General features: G+C 38.0%; 1 protein-coding gene across 1 annotated transcript in view; it reads right to left on the reverse strand.

Annotated features, from left to right (window-relative positions):
* Nucleotides 1-24,302, reverse strand: part of clcn6 (chloride channel 6) — a 29,596-nt gene extending 5,294 nt beyond the window's left edge. Inside the window, exons 1-22 of the mRNA XM_057860075.1 lie at nt 24,020-24,302; nt 23,561-23,620; nt 23,412-23,477; nt 22,892-22,957; nt 22,737-22,803; nt 20,980-21,086; nt 20,731-20,857; nt 14,899-14,966; nt 14,697-14,755; nt 13,848-13,980; nt 10,420-10,533; nt 9,936-10,102; nt 9,734-9,845; nt 8,337-8,466; nt 8,104-8,257; nt 7,863-8,019; nt 7,690-7,796; nt 7,168-7,354; nt 3,572-3,732; nt 3,328-3,484; nt 1,970-2,077; nt 1,759-1,884 (exon numbers count right to left, since the gene is read on the reverse strand). Coding sequence (XP_057716058.1) covers nt 1,759-1,884; nt 1,970-2,077; nt 3,328-3,484; nt 3,572-3,732; nt 7,168-7,354; nt 7,690-7,796; nt 7,863-8,019; nt 8,104-8,257; nt 8,337-8,466; nt 9,734-9,845; nt 9,936-10,102; nt 10,420-10,533; nt 13,848-13,980; nt 14,697-14,755; nt 14,899-14,966; nt 20,731-20,857; nt 20,980-21,086; nt 22,737-22,803; nt 22,892-22,957; nt 23,412-23,477; nt 23,561-23,620; nt 24,020-24,115 — 2,529 coding nt within the window. The 5' untranslated portion in view covers nt 24,116-24,302. The remainder of the gene's footprint in view (nt 1-1,758; nt 1,885-1,969; nt 2,078-3,327; nt 3,485-3,571; nt 3,733-7,167; nt 7,355-7,689; nt 7,797-7,862; nt 8,020-8,103; nt 8,258-8,336; nt 8,467-9,733; nt 9,846-9,935; nt 10,103-10,419; nt 10,534-13,847; nt 13,981-14,696; nt 14,756-14,898; nt 14,967-20,730; nt 20,858-20,979; nt 21,087-22,736; nt 22,804-22,891; nt 22,958-23,411; nt 23,478-23,560; nt 23,621-24,019) is intronic.
* Nucleotides 24,303-26,439: the final 2,137 nt, after the last annotated feature.

A 26,439-nucleotide genomic window follows, 5' to 3' on the forward strand; every position in this document is an offset into this window, starting at 1 on the left:
TACTTCGTTGCTGGTTGGGTGAAACAGGTCCTCGTTCGGCAGGAATCTATCTTGTGCTTGGAAAGGTGAGTTACGAAATTTTCAATTCAAAATCTTTTGTTATTGCTAACATCCACTGTCAAGTCTAATGTATTTCATGTCGTTTGTCAATGGAGTTAAGGCTTTTAATGTTTATATGGTTTAGCGATAGCACTCTCACTACATACATACGTGTATGTTGTCGGCGATTAGCCTAGCAATGATCTTAATTGTGGTTATTTGTCAGCCCCGTAGACAAGGCCAGTTTCTTTCACTTGGTACCAGCTAAATATTATTCAAAAAATAACGATGGTGGAAGAAAGGGGAAGTCACAAACATCTTGAATTTGAAACTATGTCGTACTACGTCGTATGTTGTCGGCGATTAGCCTCGCAATGATCTTAATTGTGGTTATTTGTCAGCTCCGTAGACGAGGCCAGTTTCCTTCACTTGGTACCAGCTAAATATTATTAAAAAAATAACGATGGTGGAAGAAAGGGAAGTCACAAACATCTTGAATTTGAAACTATGTCGTACTACGTCGTATGTTGTCGGCGATTAGCCTCGCAATTATCTTAATTGTGGTTATTTGTCAGCCCAAAACCCTCTAAGTATATCTTAAATGCATCTTACCGGATATAAAATGACTACTACATAGTCTGTGGTGATTTTTTGGTGCCCAGTTTTCACGTCGAATTGCAGCCGTCCATTTCGCTCTCCTCTTTGGATCCCCCGGAATACGGTAAAACTTCAAGTCTCTCCTTCCATCTTCTCTGTTAGTGCAACCAACAGCCACACACGCCTTCACCATTTTGATTATTAATGTTAAGGAGCAGAAAAACACGCCGTAAATAGGAGAAATGTACGTAGCCGTAACAGGTTAACACTATGTTTTGACGGACAAGTGGGCGGTACCATTCAGGAGAGCGGAGCTGTGACGTCACGTGGGTAGGGTCTATACTTGAAGCGTCGGCCGTCGCAGTCAACTTTCTTTTTTTTTTGTTGATTGTCGCCATTTTAGAAAATTGGGAGTAAAGGGTCACACGGGGTAATGTTTCTTAGAGTGCTGCTGTATTTTAGTTGGTAAATGAGGAGCAGCATTTAGTGTGTAAGTTACTTCATATGCTGGTAGCAGTACTGCTGACAAATTTATTAAGTCTGTGTGCGGGCCAGACGTTCATGATTTTTAAAAATTATTTTTATCATTATTTTTTTTTCCCTTCAGGCATGACAAACAAACATAGAGCATTTATATGTGTTTACAATTAATTCAACCAGAAAGGAAAAGGGCTGACTGGAGAAGCCGAAGCTTATTGAAACCCGTCCCCAGTATACCATAAAGGACGCAGAAAATATCAAATATCAATTTTTGACATTCAGATTTCGTAATGATTACAAGTTTTTTTATTTTGTTTTTTATAATAACCATCCCCTCTGATTGTTCATTTTCCCAATAGTCCATAGTCGATCGATGTGCTCGTTATGTTAAATGCGTCCTTCGCCTTCGAGTATCTGTGCAAATTTTCAATTATGACAGAGGCTGGGGGCCGGATGAAATTTGAACACGGGCCGCATTTGGCCCCCGGGCCGGACTTTGGACATGACTGTTTTAGATTATCTCTCTCACAGTGGACATGCACCTACAATGAAAACTTCAGACCCCTCCATAATTTCTAAATGGGAGAACTTGCAAAATAGCAAGGTGTTCAAATACTTATTTTCTTTACTGTAAATACTTACTTCTCCTACAGCGTTGACCACTGGTAAATGCCGTAAACCCATTGTTCTGAACAGGTTAAATACCTGTGAAATGCGGGTGTTTGGCGATACCGTAAATGGACAGGGGTTCATGTAAGGAGTGATATCCTGTTAACAGAAGGGACATTTAACGCACGTATAAACCCAAAACATGATTTTAACATAGGAAGACAATTGGCTGAATGGACTGTACCACAATCATGCGTGGACTTAGCTGGGTTAGATCCAAGTCGTGGATATCGGGGAAGCGCGGGTAATCTTCAGTCATCTCGGCATAGGTTAATCTGGGTTGAGTGGCACTCTGACAGGACATTATATTTCAATTAGAGGTGAAACGAATACTCCAGCAACTCCAGTAACTAGAGTTTAAAAACTGATCTGAGTAATTTTATTCATCTCGAGGAATCGTTTAATTTTGCCAGCATCACGTTTTGTCCGGACTACTTTTAATGCGGGACAACGCGCTGACGTCACGTGCGTAGAGGAAGAAGCAATAAAAAAGAAAACTTCAGCCGACAGCCGCTACAAACTACGCCGACGTTGCTAAAAACTACGCCCGCATGATGCTAGTTTGGTAGCAGGTAGTGTCCGATGCGTCTCATAGATATCGCATGCATTTAGGACTAGATGCGAAATGACAGACTCGGCCGCGTCTGGGCAGTGTTAGGAAACAGCCGCCATCTCTAAGCAGTACATTTCTCATCGCTAATAAATACAACATTACTGTCACTCGGTCACGTAACGTTAGCTCTTCGGAGGGCTAGGTTTCTATTGATTATGACCACTGTCTATGCGTGGCTAACGTGTCTTACATACAGGTTTTATATGATCTGTAAATACACAGCGCTGTAGAGTGATGAGGGTGTAAAATCAAAACATAATAAAGCTAACTGTCAGTTTTGAGTCAGTTGTCAATGCTGAATAAAACACCAAGTAGCACTGGTCCCTAATGTGCTCCAATACAGCAGGTATCATACATTTATTTTGAACAGTGCAAAAACTCAAAATCCTATCAGTACTTGCAGTTTAGACTAACTTAAAACTTAACTAGAACTTAATAATAGCTTGACACAAATGGAAATTATATTGAAACACGTGGGGAAAACACATAGCTTTCAAGTGATGTGTGTTATCTGGCGTAATTACATTTTTAGGTAAGAAATATGTTTTTTTTTTTTTTTTAATAAGATCTAGAAGTTTCTTGAGTGAAAGCAGTGATTTTTTTTTTCTAGTCACATCCGAAATGCAATTGTTGGCTGTTTTCAACAATGTACATAGAAAATAAAAACATTGATTGACTGAAAATGGTTCAATATTGGATTAAATGTCTTTTTTTCCTCATGTATATTTATAATTGCTCTTTACCTAAAAAAAATGTTTTATCCGATTACTCGATAGAATTTTCTGTCGATTACTCGATTACTAAAATATTCGATAGCTGCAGCCCTAATTTCAATCAATATTTCTTTGTATTAAACTGAAATTATTTTGTATCGCACCACTGCCATCATTGTCTTTAGCCGAATTACACAGTTGCATTGCATTACTGACCGGCTGGTTCTCAGCGTAACAAACGCCTCTCATGAGTAGATTGACCAATTGAGAGCGCAGAATGAGGCCGTGAAAAGTAAGAGGTCGAAAACGCTCTTCCATTGTCCACTCCTCACTGGGTGACTGATCTGGGCACAGGTTGGGGTAGGGCACATGCCTGAACATGACAATGCAAAAGAATGATCAATTAAATAAATATTCCTAACCTTCTGTGAGTCAAGTGTGAAATTTATTTTTGTCAAACCTCCGCTCTAACATCTGCTGCAGGAGGTCCTCTCCCTCCTCCGCTGGCTCCACATTGGCCCGTTGCTCATCACAAACGTTCCTCAACTCGCTGGACGGGTACGACTTCATGGATTGGCACCGCCGTCTTTGCTCGCTTGCACGCGATACAACACTGGATTTCTACATGGCAGATGGATGAAACCAGCTTCATTGTAGGCCTTAACCCTTTAAAAGGTTAAGTCATAGATATCACACATAACTAGATGCGAAAAGTTAAGTCGGCAACATTAATAACTGGCTGCCATCTTGCAGCAGAGGACTTCTCTGGTGGGCATTATTGTAAAGGACACAAGGTGAGCAATTTTCAAACTGTTTGCTTTATAACAAACCGTATTAACATGGCTATGATTCAGGCTAGATGTTGGGTAGTATGCAGTTAATTTACTCTATCTCTAATATTTATGAAAAAGCAAAATTGGTTGAAAATTTAGCCATTTATAGTGGGGCTGTCAAAATTATTGCGTTAACGGGCAGTAATTATTTTTTTAAAAATTAATCACGTTAAAATATTTGACGCAATTACCTCACATGCCCAGCTCAAACAGATTAAAATGACAGCACAGTGTCATGTGCACTTGTTACTTGTCTTTTTTGGTGTTTTGACGCCCTCTGCTGGCGCTTGGGTGCGACTGATTTTATGGGTTCAGCACCATGAGCAATGCGTAATTATTGACATCAACAATGGCGAGCTACTAGTTTATTTTTTGATTGAAAATTTTACAAATTTTATTAAAACGAAAACATTAAGAGGGGTTTTAATATAAAATTTCTATAACTTGTACTAACATTTATCTTTTAAGAACTACAAGTCTTTCTATCCATGGATCGCTTTAAGAGAATGTTAATAATGTTAATGCCATCTTGTTGATTTATTGTTATAATAAACAAATACAGTACTTATATACAGTATGTTGAATGTATATATCCGTCTTGTGTCTTATCTTTCCATTCCAACAATAATTTACAGAAAAATATGGCATATTTTATAGATGGTTTGAATTGCGATTAATTACGATTAATTAATTTTTAAGCTGTGATTAACTCAATTGAAAATTTTAATCTTTTGACAGCCCTAATTTATAGCTATTTTAAAGTACATGCTCAATTGACTATAATGTTAATTTTATTGAATGACACTGACACAAAATAGCTTACAAGTGATAACGGACGTCCCGATTGGCGGACAGCGCACATTTTACATCTATTTCAATTTACATGGGATATCTAATGGTCAAGTGACTATTTTTGTTGATTAAAAAAAAAAAAAAAAAACGTAACCCCATAACAACCTGGCATCCATATGCATGGACATCACATTTTTGGTTAAATAATCCACAATTAGACATGTGCCGATTACCGGTTACAAGGTATCCTGTGGTATGAAAACGTCACTGTTTCAAAACCGCAAAAAATTTCCATCAGACCGTCCCTACGGTTTTAGCTATTTGTGTCCCAAAAATGCAGGGAGAAATCCCTCGCTTGCAGCTGCAAGACTCAAACCTCCCCCATCCGGTTGTTGCTCAATGTCAGTGAGTCAGCTGTGATAAAAGTCAAAAGTGAAGGAAATAAAAAAGCTTCAAAAAGCACAATTGCCTTGTTTGCTGTCTGTAAAACTGAACAACTTTGTGTTTACAGTATTAAGGACAGAACAGATCATACTAACAAAGTAAAGTAAAATAAGATGCTGTGAAGTACAATAAGGTACTGTTTATACGATTTAAAAAAACGACTGGAGACAAGATGTGCGGACGAGAGTCCGGCGTTGTAAAGCCGAAACCGCGAAAGTTGAATATGTCATAGCCCAGGGACTATCTGTGTATACAGTAAGGCAAATAAGCATTTAGTCAACCACTAATTGTGCAAGTTCTCCACTTGAAAATATTAGAGAAGCCTGTAATTGTCAACATGGGTAAACCTCAACCATGACAGACAGAATGTGTTAAAAACCCCAGAAAATCACATCGTTTGATTTTTAAAGAATTTATTTGCAAATCATGGTGGAAAATAAGTATTTGGTCAATACCAAAAGTTCATCTCAATACTTTGTTATGTACCCTTTGTTGGCAATAACGGAGGCCAAACATTTTCTGTAACTCTTCACAAGCTTTTCACACACTGTTGCTGGTATTTTGGCCCATTCCTCCATGCAGATCTCTCTAGAGCAGTGATGTTTTGCGGCTGTCGTTGGGCAACACGGACTTTCAACTCCCTCCACAGATTTTCTATGTGGTTGAGATCTGGAGACTGGCTAGGCCACTCCAGGACCTTGAAATGCTTTTTACGAAGCCATTCCTTTGTTGCCCTGGCTGTGTGTTTGGGATCATTGTCATGCTGAAAGACCCAGCCACGTCTCATCTTCAAAGCCCTTGCTGATGGAAGGATATTTTCACTCAAAATCCCTCGATACATGGCCCCATTCATTCTTTCCTTTACACAGATCAGTCGTCCTGGTCCCTTTGCAGAGAAACAGCCCCAAAGCATGATGTTTCCACCCCCATGCTTCACAGTGAGTATGGTGTTCTTCAGATGCAATTCCGTATTCTTTCTCCTCCAAACACGAGAACCTGTCTTTCTACCAAAAAGTTCTATTTTGGTTTCATCTGACCATAACACATTCTCCCAGTCCTCTTCTGGATCATCCAAATGCTCTCTAGCGAACCGCAGACGGACCTGGACGTGTACTGCTTCAGCAGGGGGACACGTCTGACAGTGCAGGATTTTAGTCCCTGGCGGCGCATTGTGTCACTGATAGTAGCCTTTGTTACTGTGGTCCCAGCTCTCTGTAGGTCATTCACTAGGTCCCCCTGTGTGGTTCTGGGATTTTTGCTCACCGTTCTTGTTATCATTTTGACGCCACGGGGTGAGATCTTGCATGGAGCCCCAGATCGAAGGATATTATCAGTGGTCTTGTATGTCTTCCATTTTCTAATAATTGCTCCCACAGTTGATTACTTTACACCAAGCGTTTTACCTATTGCAGATTCAGTCTTCCCAGCCTGGTGCAGGTCTACAATTTTGTCTCTGGTGTCCTTCGACAGCTCTTTGGTCTTGGCCATAGTGGAGTTTGGAGTGTGACTGACTGAGGTTGTGGACAGGTGTCTTTTATATCGATAATGAGTTAAAACAGGTGCCATTCATACAGGTCACAAGTGGAGCCTCGTTAGACCTCGTTAGAAGAAGTTAGACCTCTTTGACAGCCAGAAATCTTGCTTGTTTGTAGGTGACCAAATACTTATTTTCCATTCTAATTTGGAAATAAATTCTTTAAAAATCAAACAATGTGATTTTCTGTTTTTTTTCCACATTCTGTATCTCATGGTTGAGGTTTACCCATGTTGACAATTTCCGGCCACTCTAATCTTTTCAAGTAGGAGAACTTGCACAATTGGTGGTTGACTAAATACTTATTTGTCCCACTGTATATATTTCTTTTTTTATGCCACGAGCTACCCACACTAGCGTTGCAATCGACGTAATGGGCACCCGTGTGTTAAATGAATGCCGTATAAAAAGTTGAATCGGAACGAGCAGTTGCCTAATTGGAAGAGAAAGTACCTTAAAGTGGATGTTGTTGCTGACTAGGATGTTGCCCTTCATGAAGTCTTGCTCGTAGGCTCGATTTTCAGTGACCACAGGGAAGGCGTGGTAAATGGTGGTGCGTAGAATGCTGACTAGAGATTGGACCCGGGTGTGGGGGTACACGTAGGTGAGGTTGGGCTCCATTATGTCACTGGCAATCAACCTGTAACAGATATGACTCATGAATGCAAGTTCCCCCCCCTCCATTTAATCTCTCTTACAGTATTGAACTATGATAATTTTTAAAAAATGTTACTTGGTATACGTTTACATTCGATACATTTAAAAAAAATAAATAAATAAATCTAATAAACTGAGAATAAAAGACAGTCTTTCATAGTAGTCTTTTGTTTCCAATAAAAAAATAGGTTTGCGTTTCGCATATTTATAGCAGCGCTTTGAAAGAAATTGCCCCACAATCAATCAATTTTTCCATCTATTTAATTCTCAAAACAAATGTAAAATTTCCCCTCCTGGCTTTTTGCTCACTAATCTTACTTGTCCATCTCAACCTCCGTCTCCCACTCCAGAAGTGGCACTCCTCTCAGCTGGATGTGAATGTCATAGATACCCTTATTGAACAAATCCCCTGTCCACTTTGCAACCTAGTAGCCAAAATGGAAAATGTCAAAGAAAGACATATCAGGTATAATATTTGTAACGAGGTGTACCATTAGTGTGATCATAATGGGAAGACCATATGTGATTTCATTAGTGGATTCAATAAGGATGACTGTAAGGCTGATGGTCATTCTAACGACGCCTCCCAAGAATGAAGCTGCTCCAATGAGAGCAAAAGTCCCAGCATAGACATCCATTCCCAGTTTCCTGTCAGATAGAAATATAGTGAAAACCAGTTTCAATGTAAATTCTCAGCATTTTTAGATATTGTAAAAAAAGATAACACTTTACACTTTAACAATGTTGGCAACCAAACGTCCAAACGCGGCCCCACAGAGTAGTGATGGGACGAAGAGACCGCTTGGTACTGACACACCGTAGGTCCAACAGGCCAAGAGAAAGTAAAGCAGGAAGAACACTGATAGAGTCACAGGGCTGAAGGTACCTGAATGGTTAGACAGGAGTCAATCATTAGCACCTTAACATGATAACAAAAATGTCAATGCACAGAGCGTCCGTCTGACCATCTTGGTGGAATAATTGGTGGATAGCCGCCTCCTGCGGGTTGAAGAACAAGGTGGCCATATCATTATATGTCTTGTTGGAGCAGAAGTACTGACGGATGGTTGAGTTGATATCCTCATTGACAGAAAGCTGCAAACAAAAATTTTACAAATCATTTCTTATTCAACGACTGAACCATTCATCTGCATGAATGTTAGTTCATTAGGCCGCCATTGACAGTGATAGATTAGACGTCTATGGCCGTCAATGGCACTGAAACATGATCATTCATGTTTTCTGGGATGGTTGTCGCTGAAGTGCATTTTGTGTATTGAGTATTTGATTTTGGAGGGGAATTTTAACATGAAATTACTTAACATATGTAATTACATAGTAATAACATGGTAATAGCATATTATTGCATTGAAAATGTACATTAATTTACTTGCACGAATGTGTTAACTTATGAATTAACTAAGTTAAATCCCTTAGAGAACTTAAGCTAACTAGTTTGCTGGGTTTAAATGAGTTAAGGTTGTTGCACTGCTACTTGAAATATTGTAATGCAGGAGGAAATACTGAGTCCTTTTTTCAAAGTCTTAATAGCAAATCGACTCTTAATATTTTTTTCTTATTTGCATTTTTAAAGCAAAAACAAATGAGAAAAGAACAGTAAATATAGTATTTTTGCTGTTATAGTATCCCTAATTTTTAGCTTTTAATTAAAAGAGGAAAAGTAAATCTTATTTTTTTACACTTAAAAAATATTTATTTATTGAAATTTTATTTAAAAAAAAAAAAACAATTAACAGCATTTTCTTTAATTTATAAAAAGAAAATCTAGTAAATATTAAATTTATTTTAGTCATCTATTTGAAATTTGTATTTATTTTTTTTCAAATAAAAACAAACAAACATTGCAAACCGTCATATGCTATTGTTTAGCCACAACTGCATTCATTACCTTATTAATATTCATCCTTCAAACAGCCACTGGAAAAAGAAATGTCGTTTAATCCTTCTGCAGGCAAATGGGAGATTGATTTTTGATTGACTTATTATTTTACGACACCGTGCGGGTATGTGCTGGTCCTCATGGGAAACGCAGCGCTGGTCCTCATGGGACACGCAGTGTTCCTTAAGGCAAAACACTACCGCTTTTGTCTACCGGCGTCGCTAAAATCGACCAAAACTGAACACTTACCAAGTGTTGCTTTAATTTCAAATTTCAAAACGGTGAAAAAATGGAAATAGTATGATTTCTTTCACCCTTAATTTTTCTTTTACGACAACAGTAATTTGTATTCAATTTAATTAAATAAAAAAATTTTAAAAAATAAAAAAAAAAACGACATGTCGGGCCAGAAGTAACCCCCCGGGCCTTGAGTTTGACACCTATGGAATAGCTGAAGCTTACTGTGGTGTTATGGGTTGTTGGAGAGTACAAGTCCCTGCATTCACCCAACAAAATGGAAGCTCCAAAAACCACCATTGTTGTCACCATGGCAACCAGGAGGCTCTCTAGAACTCTGTAAGAGAGAAAGTTAAACATTTGTAAAGAAAATATTTGAAAAAACAAAGGAATAAAAAGCCATTGTTTGTCAATTTGTATCTATTACCTTATAAATTTGGCCTTGGGGTGGATGTGTCGAATGCGATACTTGGCGAGGTTCTTGTTCATGCAGTTGAAGAGCGCCCCCAGCAGGCCACCCACTATTCCCATCAATACAAAGAAGGCCAAGTCTACTGCAGTCCACAAATGGCAGTTTTTGTCTCCATCTGAACACTTATAGTGAAAACGTTGGATAAATCTGAATCTGGATTATCTTTTTTAGACTCCAAGTATAGTACTATGGTAATTGTACTGTATAAATGAGAACTTTATGACATATTCCAGTTAAATCTTCATGGACAATTTAACTTGACATTTAATTCGTTAGCTGCCACTGAGGGCAGTAGATGTCCAATCCATTTCAACTGTGAGTAACCCTACAAAAGGCTGATGTTAAAAATGTTCAAATTTGGATTATTTTACTTCATTAAAAATAAAACAATGCTAAATATTGACTCCACACACAAGTATTGATTGTTTACGTATTTTACCTTAAATTCTCCAAAGTTGAGCAGACCAGGCAGCTGGAAGGAGCCCCACTTATTAAAGTTTATCCCAGAACGGAAAAAGTTGAGGGTGAATGTAGAAGACATTGAGCAAAAGAGCTGAAACACAAGATTTTAAGAAAGACAGGATGTGTTGGCAAAGATAAAGTGTGGGCACAATATAATGTACTTGACAGTAATGTGTATTTTATTCTTTTATTTCAGGGGTGTCAAACTCACTTTTGTTGCGGGCGGGCCACATTGTAGTTACGGTTTCCTTTGGAAGGCGATGATGTTGGCCAACTAGTGTTGTTTTCGTCAACAATTACGATAATATTTCGTCTACGAACAATTTTTTCATTACGATAACGCCCCAATCACGAGCTAAAAACGTGGCTTGGGAGAACAGAACATAACGAGAGGACAAGGAGACGAAAATGCGAGATAGTTTCTTTCATATGTTCATAATGTGTGACATATTCATATCATACGTGGACTACGTCAGCTTGCATCGTAGCAGTGTTTGGGTCGTGCGATTCATGTGAGATGTGCTACGCCGCTCCCTCACTTTCCTCATCGGAGTTCAGGATATATCTTAAGGTAAGCTGCGCTTCATCTTGCTTGTTTGGAAACACGGTGAGATTTGAGTTTTTATTTAATCTTGGCAAGAGAGAATAGGTAATGTTGCTTGAGCCTTTAAAGGTCTGTGCTGAGTGATCATCAGTCGCTAAATGTTCCGAGTGTTAGCATAGCATTCACGTTAGCATTAGCATTAGCTCCAGAATGGCGAGCAGCAGTGACCAGTCTAAAGCAGAGCCACCTGGCTTTTCTGGTCATTAAGTCTAAAGGATGTTAAATGCTTGGACTTTTTTTCCCCCACATACAGTTAGTGGCTTCTAGTTGATTTAAAGAGCATACGACAGGAGAAAAAAAGTCTTAAATAGCATTACTATGTGAATTAGAATCATATTTTGAGACGATTCGACTATATACAACAATTTAGCAAAGCGCAGATGACGAGAAATTAGTCTTTTAATCTGCCGGTTAGCCACGCCTACCGTTATAGGGCTCGAGCGTCCCCAACAGGTGGATGACATCAGCGGGAGACTGGGCTCATCAGTTTTACTATTCAGCCCATTGAGGGGGAATTATTCCGAATGAGGAAAACACGACGAAGAGAGCCGCAAAATGTCATTGTTTCAGTCTCTCTACTCCAATATTTTTACAGGATATTCTTTTTATCCAAGTATTTTCCCCAATAGCTAAACAAATGGCTTGAGAAGGACCAGTCAGCCCGTCGAGGGGGAACTATTCACAACGAGGAAAACGCGACGAAGAGAGCTGCAAAATGTCATTGTTTCTGTCTCTTCAATATTTTTACAGGATATTCTTTTTATCTAAGTATTTTCCCCAATTGCTAAATAAATGGCATGGTCATGACAAATAACAGTCTTGTACTAAATGGAATATGAAATAATAAAAATGCACTTATTCAGGACGACATGGCAAAATTACTCCATAATAGTCAAAACTGTCCACTTCACCTTTATTGTCGCACCTCCCGAACGATATTTTATAACACCTAAATTGGACATATGTAGTTTGCCTTCCCCGGCTTCGGAGAATGTAAACAAACCAAGAGGCGTGACAGCTAGCCGACATGCTAACCCGAACCGAGTGATGTTTCAAAGTGTTCGAAGCGGAAAATCACACATAACTAGCCCGGATTATTTGACATGACGACTGGGTTGTCGATTGTCTTTGCGGATCGGCAAACCGCCCGGCGGAGAGCAATTTACAGTTCGTTCCCCGGAGGAGGGCGGCTGCAGCTGCTGTGCAGCTAACTTGCAGCTAATGTGCACAAGGAGAGCTTTTTACATGCCTATCAATGATCAAACATAAGTAGTCCTTTATTTAAAGAAAGTTTGTAGTGTTTACTTTGTAATCGCTGTATTAATATTTGACATAATACAAAACAAGATGTTTACTCACTTCCTCGTAAGTCCAATGGTCCCACAGTAGTAGGGCTTGGCCAATATCCACGGTGAATGGGAAGCTTTTGAAACTCCAAAAAGGCGCAAACGCCTCTCCCTAATAAAGCAAGATTTTTCTGCAGCCGTTTGGCTGGCGTGATGCGAAAAATAAACGTATTAATCTGCAAAATCAGCTGAATCCTTAGTCCTCATACACAACAGTAGGCTGTATAGTGAAGAGGAGTCCTTCTCCCGTACACGTCACAGCGCCCTCCTCCTCAATGCAAGACCGAAGCCGGAAGGAAGTCACTCATTTTTATGGCGCGGGATTAAAAAAACTAAATAAATATAGCGATCGCTTCCACACACATCCAAGCGGTCCATATCATTCAGGAGCATAAAATACAGAGTGTATTATGAAATAAACATGCTTTTTCGTGTCACATGCACTTTAATTGAAAATAATGTACAGTACTGATTTTCCTGCTGAGTGTATTATCATCACAGTGCTGGTGTTGTCCTTGTAATATGTGCTCATCTGTCAACGTTCATTAAAAATTGTAGGAAACTTTTATTTTTGGACTAAAATTGAATTTTACAGACGAAAACGTTTTGAGTAACTGTCGACTAAAACTAGACGAAATTAGTATGAGATGTCGTCGGCTAAGACTCGACGAAGACAAAAACCTTTTACTTGTACTTGAGTACATTTTTTGGGTGACTACTTTTACTTGAGTAGTATTATTTTTAAGTAACGCTACTCTTACTTGAGTAAAATGTTTTGGCCACTCTACCTACCTCTGCTAAAATATGACTAAGACAAAAATTGAAATGGCTGCCAAAAACAACACTGTTGCCAACCCATATAAATATTTAGTTAAATATTTATATTATATATTTTTAAAGTGAATAAACAAAACAAAAAACCAAATATTCCTTTTATACAGTATGTTCATTTATTTTTTATTCTTAGAATGTTTAATAAAAAGGGGGGTCAGTAGATATTCTCTTCTTTATTTTTGGATTAGATTAAAAAGAAAAACAAAGTAATAAAGAGTAAATGAGCTTTGTTTTATTTTTAATTAAAAAAAAAAAAAATGTTAAAAATGGCTATTATTCTCGGATTTCTGGACCAAGAAAATTTTACATATACAGTACGGAATTTTAATTTAGTGAAAAAGTCAATGCACGTTATATTTTTGCGGGCCACACCAAATGATGCGGCGGGCTGGATCTCACCAGCTAGGCTGCCAGTTTGACAAATCTGTTCTAGTTATAACTTAATAAAGATGTTGTTGTTTCATAATAAAACGTGTTTAGGAACTTTTGCACCCCCCCCCCCCCCCCCCCGTTTACAGTATATAAATAGAATTTGCATTGAACTACAATTATTTCAACATTGAGGCTCTTGACGATTTTTCCATAAAATTTCCAAGAAAACCGCACATTGCCTGGACCTACCACTTTCCAAGTGAGGGCTTGGTTCCAGAAAGAGGAGCCCTCCTCCAGGCTAAAGAGCGTCCCTCCGATGGGAGCGCCAAAGGCAGCAGCTACTCCGGCAGCAGCACCAGCAGACACAAAGTCTCGCTTGTCCCTTAAAGACAAGATAGGGAAGCTACGAATATGCTATACAGTACAAAAAAAGTATAAAAAACTAACACTAGAAATGAACTCAAACTCATAATTTCAAGAAAAAAATAAGAAGGGCAATCAGCCAGGGTGTTTAGCTCATTGGTCTAAAAATTCAGCTGCCATTTTGGTAGCCTGGATTCAAATCCCACTTAGAGTAATGTATTATTTATATTTACGGTACAAGGAATGTAACGGTACACACAGGCCACGGTTTGGTACGGTTTCGGTACAAGGAAAACAAAAAGGCGTTTTTTATATATCACAGCAATTAAAGGTTATAGTTTGTTCTGTTGGCCAAAACTAAAAAGCAGCTCTTATTAAAGTGCTAAATAGAAAACATAAAACGTATGTATGTGTGGTTGTATTGTTCGAACATTCTTTAATTCACAGTTTATGAAAAATATTATATAAAAAATTATTAAAAAAAAAAAAACCCACTACCCCAAATTTTGAGTGCTGTTGACTTGATTTATTTTTTTAGCTTTGCATTCACATATTTCAAAATTCAAGAGACGTGTTGTTTTTTGTTTATGGTGCAAAAACTAATTAAAACTCAATTGGAGAAAAAAATCTAAACTGAACAAAATTAAAAAACAAATCAATCAAAACTTTTAAAACCTTAGTAGTTCGTATTCACTATAAAAGGTACAGCATTATAACATTGAACTGTAATCATACCTGTCACTCCGGAAGAAGGGAAAATTGAATTTGATTCTCTTAAATGTGATACTCTGAAACTGAAAAATACAACATTTCAAATCACAATAGCGGACAATTGGAAAGAAAATTAGTTAATAATAGTATGGTCACCATACAAGTCAATAATTATTTCACATAAAGATGTTTTAGGCAGAAAAAGGATGTGTGACTATTTTTGTACCTGAGGAAGACCAGCTCCCACAATAGCTCCACTGTGTATCATTGGACCTTCTTTGCCCACAAAAAGACCTGAGTGGACACAAGGAGACAGAAAATCTTCAATCTGCGTAGAAAAGGTACAACACTGTTATACAGCCATAATTAAGCCTGTCGCAATATGCAATAATTCCATTTATCGCGCGGTATATAAAAATGAAGACGGTAATTTTCCCGCTGCGATTTATCGCCTCGCGTGCACGTGCGCGCACGCGTGCGTACGCACTTGCGGCAGATGTGTGGCAGACGTACTTGACAGCGCTGTTTAAAGTTCAGCTTCCTTGTTGCCAACTACGCAACATGCTGGGATGAGGACTCACTCTGTTTTATTGACTTCTGGGTATGTTCGTTTTATATATTTGAGTTTGAGTGACCGTCATTCAATGGAGGGAGGCAGGGCCGAGTGCACTGTCGGCGCACAGCAATGAGTGAGCGGAGTGAGGAAGAGGACGAACCAGTCAGCAAAATGTTTCTGGAGGTTGTTTCAACAAAGATGGCCAACAGAAAAAATCTACATGCTCATTTGAAACACTATCACCCTCTCCAGTTTTCACTGCTTAGTAGGAAAACTGCATCACAACAAGCGGAGCCTCCTCGTCACGTTAATTGACAATTAGAGGTGTTCGCCTGATGTGAGAAATACAGATGACACCGCGCAAAATAGGTTCCCTCACGGAAAGTGAAATCTGCTACATTGCTGAAGAAATGAGACCGTTTAACCTCTGTTTAGTGTTATTTGATACCTTTTGGAGCTAAATTTTTGTTACTGCAACTTAATTAGTCTATTTTTCTCTGTTGTTGTTGAAGTGAAATTACTGTTACTGCAACTTTATACATATGTGCCTAAATGCTTCGGTTATTAAGTGCAATTTTATTTTTTCTCGAAAAAAGACATTTTATTTATTATGTGTTTCTGTGCGGTATTAATATTGTTGTATTTTACTTGAAAGAGGCATGGTCTATTGTTTTTAGGTGTGATTTCTTAAAAGGTATTTTTGAATTTAAAAGAAAACATTTATAGCGTTTAAATGGGTGTTGTTGGTCTATAAATATATACTGTATTCTCACTGCGTTATTGTAAATCGGTTAATTTTTTTTTGGGGGGGGGGGGGGGGGGGGCGCAATAATATCGCATATCGCAATAATTTATGAGATAATTTATCGCCCACTAAAATTTGTTATCGCGACAGGCCTAGCCATAATCATTACAAGCAATATTTTGGTCTCATTGGTAGCTGTAACTAATCGAGGGTGGCGAAGGCTGCTCCAGTGAGATATGCCATTCTACTATTTGTTCATATACAGCCAGAGGGACGTTCACATTTCACGCCTTCAGACTATCGTTGTCAATACACTAACATTTTCAACACTATATCACTACTCAGAAAAATACATTTTTGATACTACATTTAAAAAAATAAATAAAATAAAACACTAAATATATATATATATATATATATATATATATATATATATATATATATATATATATTAACTAGGGCTGTCAAAATTATCGCATTAACGGGCATTAATTAATTTTTAAAATTAATCACGTTAAAATATTTGACGCAATTAACGCACTCCCCCCACTCAGACAGATTTAAATGACAGTACAGTGAACTGCTTGTTAATTGTGTTTTATGGAGTTTTGCCGCCCTCTGCTGGCGCTTGGGTGCAACTGATTTTATAGGCTTCAGTACCCATGAGCATTGTGTAAGTAATTATTGACATCAACAATGGCGGGCTACTAGTTTATTTTTTTGATTGAAAATTTTACAAATTTTATTAAAACGAAAAGATTAAGAGGGGTTTGAATATAAAATTTCTATAACTTGTACTAACATTTTTCTTTTAAGAACTACAAGTCTTTCTATCCATTGATCGCTTTAACAGAATGTTAATGATGTTAATGCCATCTTGTTGATTTATTGTTATAATAAACAAATAGTCCTTATGTACTGTATGTTGAATGTATATATCCATCTTGTGTCTTATCTTTCCATTCCAACAATAATTTACAGAAAAATATGGCATATTTTTTAGATGGTTTGAATTGCAATTAATTGCGATTAATTATGATTAATTAATTTTTAAGCTGTAATTAACTCGATTAAAAATTTTAATCGTTTGACAGCCCTAATATTTACTCTTAAGTGCCATTAGCGACGACAGAAGAAACTAGATTAAAACTCTTGCTATCATCTCTAGTAGAGATCCAATCCAATTGGACTGGGAGGCCTAGCAGCGAATAAACAGTCGTTCATTTCATTTCACACGGATTGGACGTTTAGCACAGTCAAAGGCAGCCAATGAGTCAAAAAATAAAAATGTGCTCTTCCTCTTGCCAAGATGCACCAAATACAACCCCTCGCAAAAAGTCAAGAATCTTCATTGGACATGGTGTCAAGAGTCAAGAATCTTCATTGGACAAGGTGTCAAGAGTCAAGAATCTGCATTGGACAAGGTGATGATGCTGGAACTTTGGTTTGATGCTGTTCCAGTGAGATTTACAAAGATGACTGCCTGAAGAAAACATCAAAATGCCCTCAGTCCTTGATGATATGGGGCTGCATGTCAGGCAAAGCCACAGGGGAGATGGCTGTGGTTAAATCTTCAATAAATGCACATTGAAATTTTAAACAGCTTTCTTATCCCTTCAATTGACAATATGTTTGTCATTTTCCAAGATGACAATGCATTATGCCACAGAGCTAAAACTGTTAAAGCATTCCTTGAGAAAGACTCATCCAGTCAATGTCTTGGCCTCCAAATAGCCCAGAGCCCTATTGAAAACCTGTGGTGGAAATTGAAAAAAAAAAAAGGTCCACAGCAAGGCTCCGACCTGCAAGGATGATCTGGCAACTGCAATCAAAGAGAGTTGGCACCTAGTTGAAAACCAGTGACGTGCGGTCAGGGGAGGCAGGTGAGGCTCTGCCTCACCTGTCATCATGACAAAAAAAATAATTATAGCATCAAATTTATATTAATATTTGTCCATTGCTCTTTATGTATGACTCATTTCAAACATTTTTTATAGCCAAAATCGCTGAATTTGCCTATTTCCTGTTCAAATAAAGAAATAAAACGAGAGGTGCGGCAGCAACAAGTAAAGCCTCACCTCTGATTGCGCAATCCATAACAAACTGGGTTGATATATGGAATTGGAGCGTGCTGGTTGCCGTACATCTGCATGTCGCCATTATAATGTTTCCAGATACGTTTATTTGACCTGATTTTCCACAGTCTGGCTAATGTCTTTAACCCTTAAAATTTAATGTTTGTTAGCGACATATTTAGTTTTGCTGATGGGAAATAAAACCGCTGTGAAAAAGCGCAGGTTGCGGCAGATAGTACTCTGCCGCACTGAAAGGGGGCGTACGTGAAACGGGACTTTCCGTCAAAAGTGGACGCGATTAACTCAACACCGGAGCTAAAAGGTTTGCTTCAAACTACGGGACAGAAGATAACTCGCGCTTTTCAAACGGACTGGTACACCCGAAAAGACTGGCTATGTGGCTGTCCTTCGAAAAATCGGCTTTGCTGCTTTCCCTGCCTTTTCTTCTCAACTTGTGCCAATGTCTGGACTAACACGAGATATTGTGACATTAAAAAACTACCACGAAGCCTCAGCAAACATGAGAGCTCGACCACTCACATTCAAAGCCTGATTGCTTTAAAAACGTTTGGAAGCTCAAGGATCGATTTGGCTTTGACGAACAGCGGAAGCTCAACGGTAGCACCCATAAAGCTAAGGTAAGGGAAATCCGAAAGAGTTTGAAAGACCTCATTAATGCAACCTGCATCCTAGCTAAACAGGAGTTAACATTTCGTGGTAACAATGAGCGTGTAAGCTCTTCTAAAAGTGGCATATATGTAGAACGATTACATGGTTTTGCTGAGAAAGATGAAAGGTTAGCTAGACATTTGGACACATCCACTGTGTTTTCTGGCTTGTCAAATAGAACACAGAACGATCTAATTGAAGCAATCCTCTCCATTGAGGCGGAGAGATTTTTTTTAATGTAAAGGAAAATAAGGAGGACTTTTACAAAAAGGGCGTAGGTTTGCATAGGGACGGTAGGGACATAACACTACCAACTTTTCAGGATGCTAAAATTGTCCCCACCAACGTTTAAGCAACCTTACCTTTTTTGCATGATATAATGTTCAGTTACATAGAGAATTTAGATCTTTCAATAGTTCCATATGTTGTAAGGATAGAATTGACCCTACCATTATTAAGTGAATTATTTTCATTATGTTTATGTTTGCTAATAAAAACCAGACATTTATTCAGGAAGTTTTCAAAATGTTTCTTTAGTAATTTTTGAAAACAAAGGTTTGTATCGAACAGTGTATCATCTGAACCAATGCACGTAAAAGTTATTATCAATAGATAAGTATTTATTTTGCATTGATCATTTTGCCTTTTAATTAATTAGGTTCATATACATGAGAAATGTGGCCCTTTGCCCCCTCCATCCAATCTGTTTGGTCTTATTAATGTCCCGTCCCTAGCAAAAAGTGTACCTACATGCAGGTTATGCTGTTATATCGTCCCTACAAATGTTGAGACCAAACCTATGCCCTTTCAAAGTAACGGCGGTTTTTGTGGTGAAGGACAGAAGCAAGACCAAAAAAAGTTTTCATTTCAATCTTACAAAAAAAAAAGAGCTAAGACTAAGAAACATACAATAGAATATTTAAAAACTAAATTTTGGCCTTAAATAAAATATTCTTTGTTTTTCTTTTCACAGTTTTTGTTTAGCAATCTGTAATAAATTGATTAAAGTATCAGAATTACAAGTTTTAAAAACAACTGAATATTTCACTAAAGGTCAGAATTGAATTCTGTGGTTTTGTACACCACTCTTTACTCTCATTTATGTTGCATGAATTATAGAATTGCGACAGCCAACACATTGAGGGTGTAGAGCAAATGCATGTTATTTTCTTACTTTTACGTATCGATAATATGTACCGTGTGTGCGTGTTTTGTGAAGAATGCTGATGAGATATGAAATAACCAGTAGCCAATTGAATAAGCTACCCTTTTTGGTTTATTTGGAAATCTAACACTAAAGGAGTCAGTGCCTCACCAACCATGAACCTCACCACACGTCACTGTTGAAAACTTTACCCAAAACTTTACCCAAATTGATAAAGAATACTCATCATGTCCATGCCTCTGAGACTGCAAGCCGTCATAAAAGCCAGAGGTGCTACTTAATACTAGAGATGTGTTTTGATTGTTATTTCTTTGTTTGTTTCTCATGATTCCATATTTTTTTCCTCAGAATGGAGTAATTCCATATATTTCCCTGCACTTGCTCTATAAAAGTAACATTTACTGACCACCGCAATATTTTATTTATTTCTTTTAGTGTTTCTGAATGCTAAAGAGTTGCACTTTTGAACTAATTCATTATTTTTTCAAGCTTTTTATCTGAGTTTGTTCTACATGATAAAATGTCTAAGAGAGTGCTCGTCCGAGACTGGTGATTCCATACTTTTTACTAGAGGTTGTAGTTTATCTCTCGTAGATGCTGTTCATTCCCTGTCAGTCCTCTCACTATAAATAAATTTAACATTTAGCACTGTCAATGGCAACCAATTATTTAAAAAGGAAAACGCAAAAATATCCTTCATTACGATCAAGAGTAGTGAAAAATCAAATTTACCACATGACAACAAATTTCTAGTGATCTGTAGTCATGCAAAAACAAATAACCCCGAGTTTCGATACTTTTGTAATCCAATATCGTATCCGTATAGTCCGTAAATTATGGTACTTTACCTCCTGCTACACTAAACACAACTCCAACAGCTTTGCAGAGAAAAGTTTGTAGTCGGACGATACCAGGAATCTTCACTCCATTCAAGTAACTTTTGATTTCCGGAATGCCCGAACCTGCAGCTAAGGGCTGGATAAAAAAAAAAAAAATGTTCCATTACAATTTGAACTGACGTTCGGCTATGCAAATAAAAAGGTATGATCGTGTACATGGAAAATATTTAATGACAAAATTACTGTATGTCTTTTTACCTCAATAAGAACTAGCACACTTGCAATTAAGATGAAGGTCATGTTGAAAGCCAGGAGCTCCAACAGAGACAGAGGAAGGCAGCCTTTTTCACTGCACTCCTCTACAGCTGCGGGATTCAAATTAAGGTAGGAAAACTTCAACACTGTGAGTTACGAGACATTCCACGCAGTATTTTTCCAGTAAATTTATAACAGGAGTGTGAACAAAGTGAATAACAATTCCAGCATAGAACAACCAACATTCACGATGATATACACTGCTGGCCAAAAGTAATGGCACCCTCAGCCTAACACTTGGTAGGACAACCTTTAGACAAAATAATTGCGAACAACCGCTTCCGGTATCCATCAATGAGTTTGTTACATTGCTCTGCTGGAATTTTAGACCATTCTTCTTTGGCCAACTGCTCCAGGTCTCTGAGATTTGAAGGGCGCATTCACCAAACTGCCATTTTCAGATCTCTCCACAGGTGTTGTATGGGATTCAGGTCTGGAGTCATTGCTGGCTACTTTAGAAGTTTCCAGTGCTTTCTCTAAAACCATTTTCTAGTGCTTTTTGAAGTGTGTTTTGAGTCATTGTCCTGCTCATGACCCATGACCTCTGAGGGAGACCTAGCTTTCTCACACTTTACTATTCACAAAACATTATGCAGCAAAATTTGTTGGTATGCTTCAGCCTTCATAATGCCATGCACACGGTGAAGCAGTCCAGTGCCAGATGTAGCAAAGCAACCCCAAAACATAAGGGAACCTCTGCCATGTTTGACTGTGGGGACCGTGTTTTTTTCTTTGAAGGCCTCATTTTTCCCCCCTGTAAAATCTATGTTGATGCCTTTTCCCAAAAAGCATCTACTTTTGTCTCATCTGATCAGAGAACATTCTTCCAAAACGTTTTTGGCTTTCTTAGGTAAGTTTTGGCAAACTCCACCCTGGCTTTTTTTTTACATCTCTGGGTCAGAAATGGGGTCTTCCTGGGTATCCTACCATAGTCCCTTTTCATTCAGACACCGACGGATACTACGTGTTGACACTGTTGTACTCTCGGATTCCAGGACAGCTTGAACTTGTTTGGATGTTAGTCGAGGTTTTTTATCCACCATCAGCACAATCTTTCGTTGAAATCGCTCGTCAATTTTTCATTTCTGTCCACATCTGGGGAGGTTAGCCACAGTGCCATGGGCTTTATAATTATTGATGAAACTGCGCAGGGTAGACACAGGAACATTCAGGTCTTTGGAGATGGACTTGAGATTGCCCTTGCTTCCTCACAATTTTGCTTCTCAAGTCTTCAGACAGTTCTTTGGTCTTCTTTCTTTTCTCCATGCCCAATTTGGTACACACAAGGACATAGGACAGAGGGTGAGTCAACTTTAATCCATTTTAACTGGCTGCTAGTGTGATTTAGTTATTGCCACCACCCGTTATGTGCCACAGGTAAGTAAAAGGTGCTGATAATTACACAAATTAGATAAGTATCATATGATTTTTCAAAGGATGCTTTTAGCCGGCATATTTTTGGAGTTTTGTGTAAAATGATAATCATTTATTTTTTTTTCCATTCTCTTTTGTGTTTTTTCATTGCAAGCACAATAAATGAAGATATTACTACCAAAGCATTTGTAATTGCAATCATTTTCTGGGAGAAATTAAGCATTATCTGACAGAATTGCAGGGGTGCCAATACTTTTGGCCAGCAGTGTACGTACTATATAACAAAATCACATGTAAATTAGAAATGGAGGCTTTCTAAAGGATACAATAACCAACCAAGGAAAACTTGAGTTTGGTGAAGAAGCGTACAAAGTAATCCACAAACAGACCCAGCTAAAAGAAATGACAGGACATACTCGCGCTTATTCAGGTTACTCAAGAGCAAAAAGAAGTGGGAGCGATTGACTTCAGAAGTACAAACCAGCCCAACTGATGCTCCAATTGCAAACACCATCACCCATCGCAGCGCTTCATACTTTTTAGCTTTCTGTTGAAAAGGGAAGAAAGAAACTGAAAAGCAGAACGACTGAAAGCACTTTTCATGATCCGAATCATTTGAAATAGCGTAACAATTCTGATCCAAAAATGTGCAAATAATTGTATAATTCTTTTTGACAAGAAAACCAAGAAACCTGGTATTTTTTTGATGGTAAAAAAATATTGCAGACTGAATACAAAAAATATTCCCAAATATTTTGCAAGTTTCTCTGGCTTGCAGTGCAAATCCCATTTGTCCTGTTTTTTTTTCTGCATCACATGATCCTACATTTGACTTTAGTCATGAGGTTTTATGATAAATTGATACGTTGTCATTTTTAGGCAGAACAAATGTTACTCAGTGCCTTATTGCTTGTCCCTTTACCATTAAATGTGCAAGTTAGGAACCTGAACACATACACACAAACACACAACAGCTATGACTCAACCAAAACATCCTTTACCTTGTTGTCCATCCCTTCCAAAACCTCCGCATAGGGCTCGCTAACACATCGGTCATAATCCAGGCTCTATCAAATGAAATGGTTTAGTCTCAACCATCTGATGACATATAAAGACATGTCGAATTTACTGATGGTTTTCAAGATCTTGCCTCATAGTCCTTCCTTGGCAGAATCTCATCTTCTTCATCCCGGATTTCACCAAGAATTGTCTGCAAAGACAGATGAAAAAACTTTTCGTGACAGGTTGCTAAACAGTGCTCACACAAAAGCATCAATGTGACCGCCTGCCTTTTCAGCATCCACCCAAATGATGCTGCACAATATGCATGTTCTTTGAACCGTGATGAATACAATTAAGGCTCACCGAATTTGTGAGAACAGTGTCGAAACTTGGCAAAATGACTGTACGGCCAAATAACTACATTTATTTTGTCTAATTCGTTGGAAATAAGTTACTTTGAATGATAACACATTGGGTAGCAGAAAGCTGCAGCAGAGCAAGAGGTCCCAAAGCAAAGTTTTAATTCAATTTAAAGCAACAAAGATGGAATCCAAATGCTCCCACATGCAGCTGCACGGATAAACAATTGCAACAATTAATGTCCTACCAATTCCTCAGGCGTACGCGTCTCTTCTTCACTACAACGCCCGCAGCAGAAACAGTTCCTACAACACGCCATCTTCGTTGTTGTGTCATGCTGCATTCAATGCTTTCCGGAAAATTATAGGACTCTAAGCAGAAACGTGAATGCCAGAGGGCTAAATGTGTGCATGACGATAGATGATGTAAAATTAGGCTTTAAAAAATTAGACCAACTATTTACAGTCACGATGAAGTTTGATAAAATAGAGTATTTAACACAACGGCTTGAGTGTGTATTTTCCCGCTGACCATTGAACAGCCCTCCAATGTCACGTGAGTCATTGTTCAAAACGCTACAGCTGTCAGTGGAGCAGGTTGTCATGGGCTATTTTGAAATAAAAGACATAAAAGAACGAGAAAAAAAAGCTTTATTCCTTGGACTAAAATTACATAAATAATTAGAAAAATTAAATAGCTGAAAGTGCCCATAAAAATACATCATTAACCACAGAGTGAAATAATGGAGCAAAGTGCAAAGTTACCATGTATACACACACACACACACACACACACACACACACACACACACACACACACACACACATATATATAAACAATATATATATAAAAGTCTTGTCATTTATCCATTTTGTAGAAACAATTACACAAACAATAACCTGACTTTTAATTATTCAATTGGTTGCAGAAATGGCTCATATGAAAGCTAATACCCTCCCAAATGATGTTGAATGTACAAAAATATATTTGTTTCACTGAAAAAAGATTTAGCATTTAATGAAGACATGAAGGTCAAATTATGGCAAGACAAAAGTTTTGTTGCCTACAGGAAGTCGTGTGAAAATTGAACAAAAAATCTACTTCAAATACAAAAATATGTTACATAACATAAGCGAATTAAGTAGTGGTGCTGTGAAATCCCAATTTAATAGTTTGTATGACTTCCATGGGCTTCGGCAAGGATTCATACAATTTATTGATGAAGTCATCAGGAACATCAAAGAAAGCAGTTTTGCATGCCTCCTAGAGTTCATCAACATTCTTGGGTTTCGTCTTCCATGCTTCCTCTTTCATCCTACCCCAGACATGCTCACTGATGTTCATGTCTGGTGACTGGGCTGGCCAGTCTGGAGGATCTTGATCTTCTTTGCCTTGAGGAACTTTGTGGTAGAGATTAAAGTGTGCGATGGAGCACCATCCTGCAACAGAATTTTTCCCTTTTTATCTATGGTTAGGAATGTAAGAGGCAGCAAAGATGTGTTCATATTTCAGACTATGTTGCCTTCAGGACTTCACTGTTTTGTGGCAAAAGGTGGATTTTTCTGATGAATTTTCTATTGGATTACACCACAGTCCCCACAAATATTGTAGGAAACCTACTGGAGCCAGCATGGGTCCGAGATTCACTCAGAAAACAGTGAAGTTTGGTGGTGGCAAAATCATGGTCTGAGGTTAGATCCAGTATGGGGGTGTGTGAGACATCTGCAGGGTGGAAGGCAACATAAATAAATAACCCTAACCCAAAAAAGTAATTTTTGCTGTGGTAAGAGCCTCAAAATCATGAAGTGTTTCAGACGGGCTCAACTCATAAATATGTGATCGGGAAGTCCGTAGACCAGGGTTCGGCAACCCAAACTGTTGAAAGAGACATATTGGATCAAAAACAAAACAAAACAAATATGTCTGGAGCCGCAAATGATTAAAAGCCTTATAATGAAGGCAACACATGCTATATGTACAATATCTATATCAACTATATTAGCCTACTATGAAAATGAATACCAGTAAGTTGGCTATAAATACATAATGAGCTTTGATCATTAAATATTTATAAAACCTTCAGCGCATCTTACAGAGAATGACACACCACGTGACTACTCTGTTGTACAATGCCGTCTCAAGTTTAACTTCATTACAATATTAATGAATTAGAATCATGTTTGTCCTCCTAAAGAAAGCATATTAAAACAAAAAATATATTTCCCTCCCCCATCTTTTTCCATTTTCAAACATTTTTGAAAAAGCTCTAGAGAGCCACAAGGGCAGCACTAAAGAGCCGCATGCGGCTCCAGAGCTGTGGGTTGCTGACCCCTGCACTTCGGTAACTCAACGTTTAAGATGTGTCAAGGGCAGGGGTCAGGAACCCACAGCTCTTAGAAGCACATCCATAGTGGCTCCTTGTAGCTTTTTTTAAAAATGGAAAAAGATGGGGGAAGAAAATATATTTTTAGTTTTAATATGGTTTCTGTCAGAGGACAAACATGACACAAACATTCTTCTGATGTATTAATATTGCAATGAAGTTAAACTTGAGGCGCCATTTTACAGTCCCTGACAAAAGTCTTGTCGCTTATCCATTTTGTAGAAACAATTGCTAATAACCTGACTTATAATTATTCAATTGGTTTCAGAAATGGCTCATATGAA

Source organism: Corythoichthys intestinalis, chromosome 2 (genome assembly GCF_030265065.1).
Source record: "Corythoichthys intestinalis isolate RoL2023-P3 chromosome 2, ASM3026506v1, whole genome shotgun sequence".
Lineage (NCBI taxonomy): Eukaryota > Metazoa > Chordata > Actinopteri > Syngnathiformes > Syngnathidae > Corythoichthys > Corythoichthys intestinalis.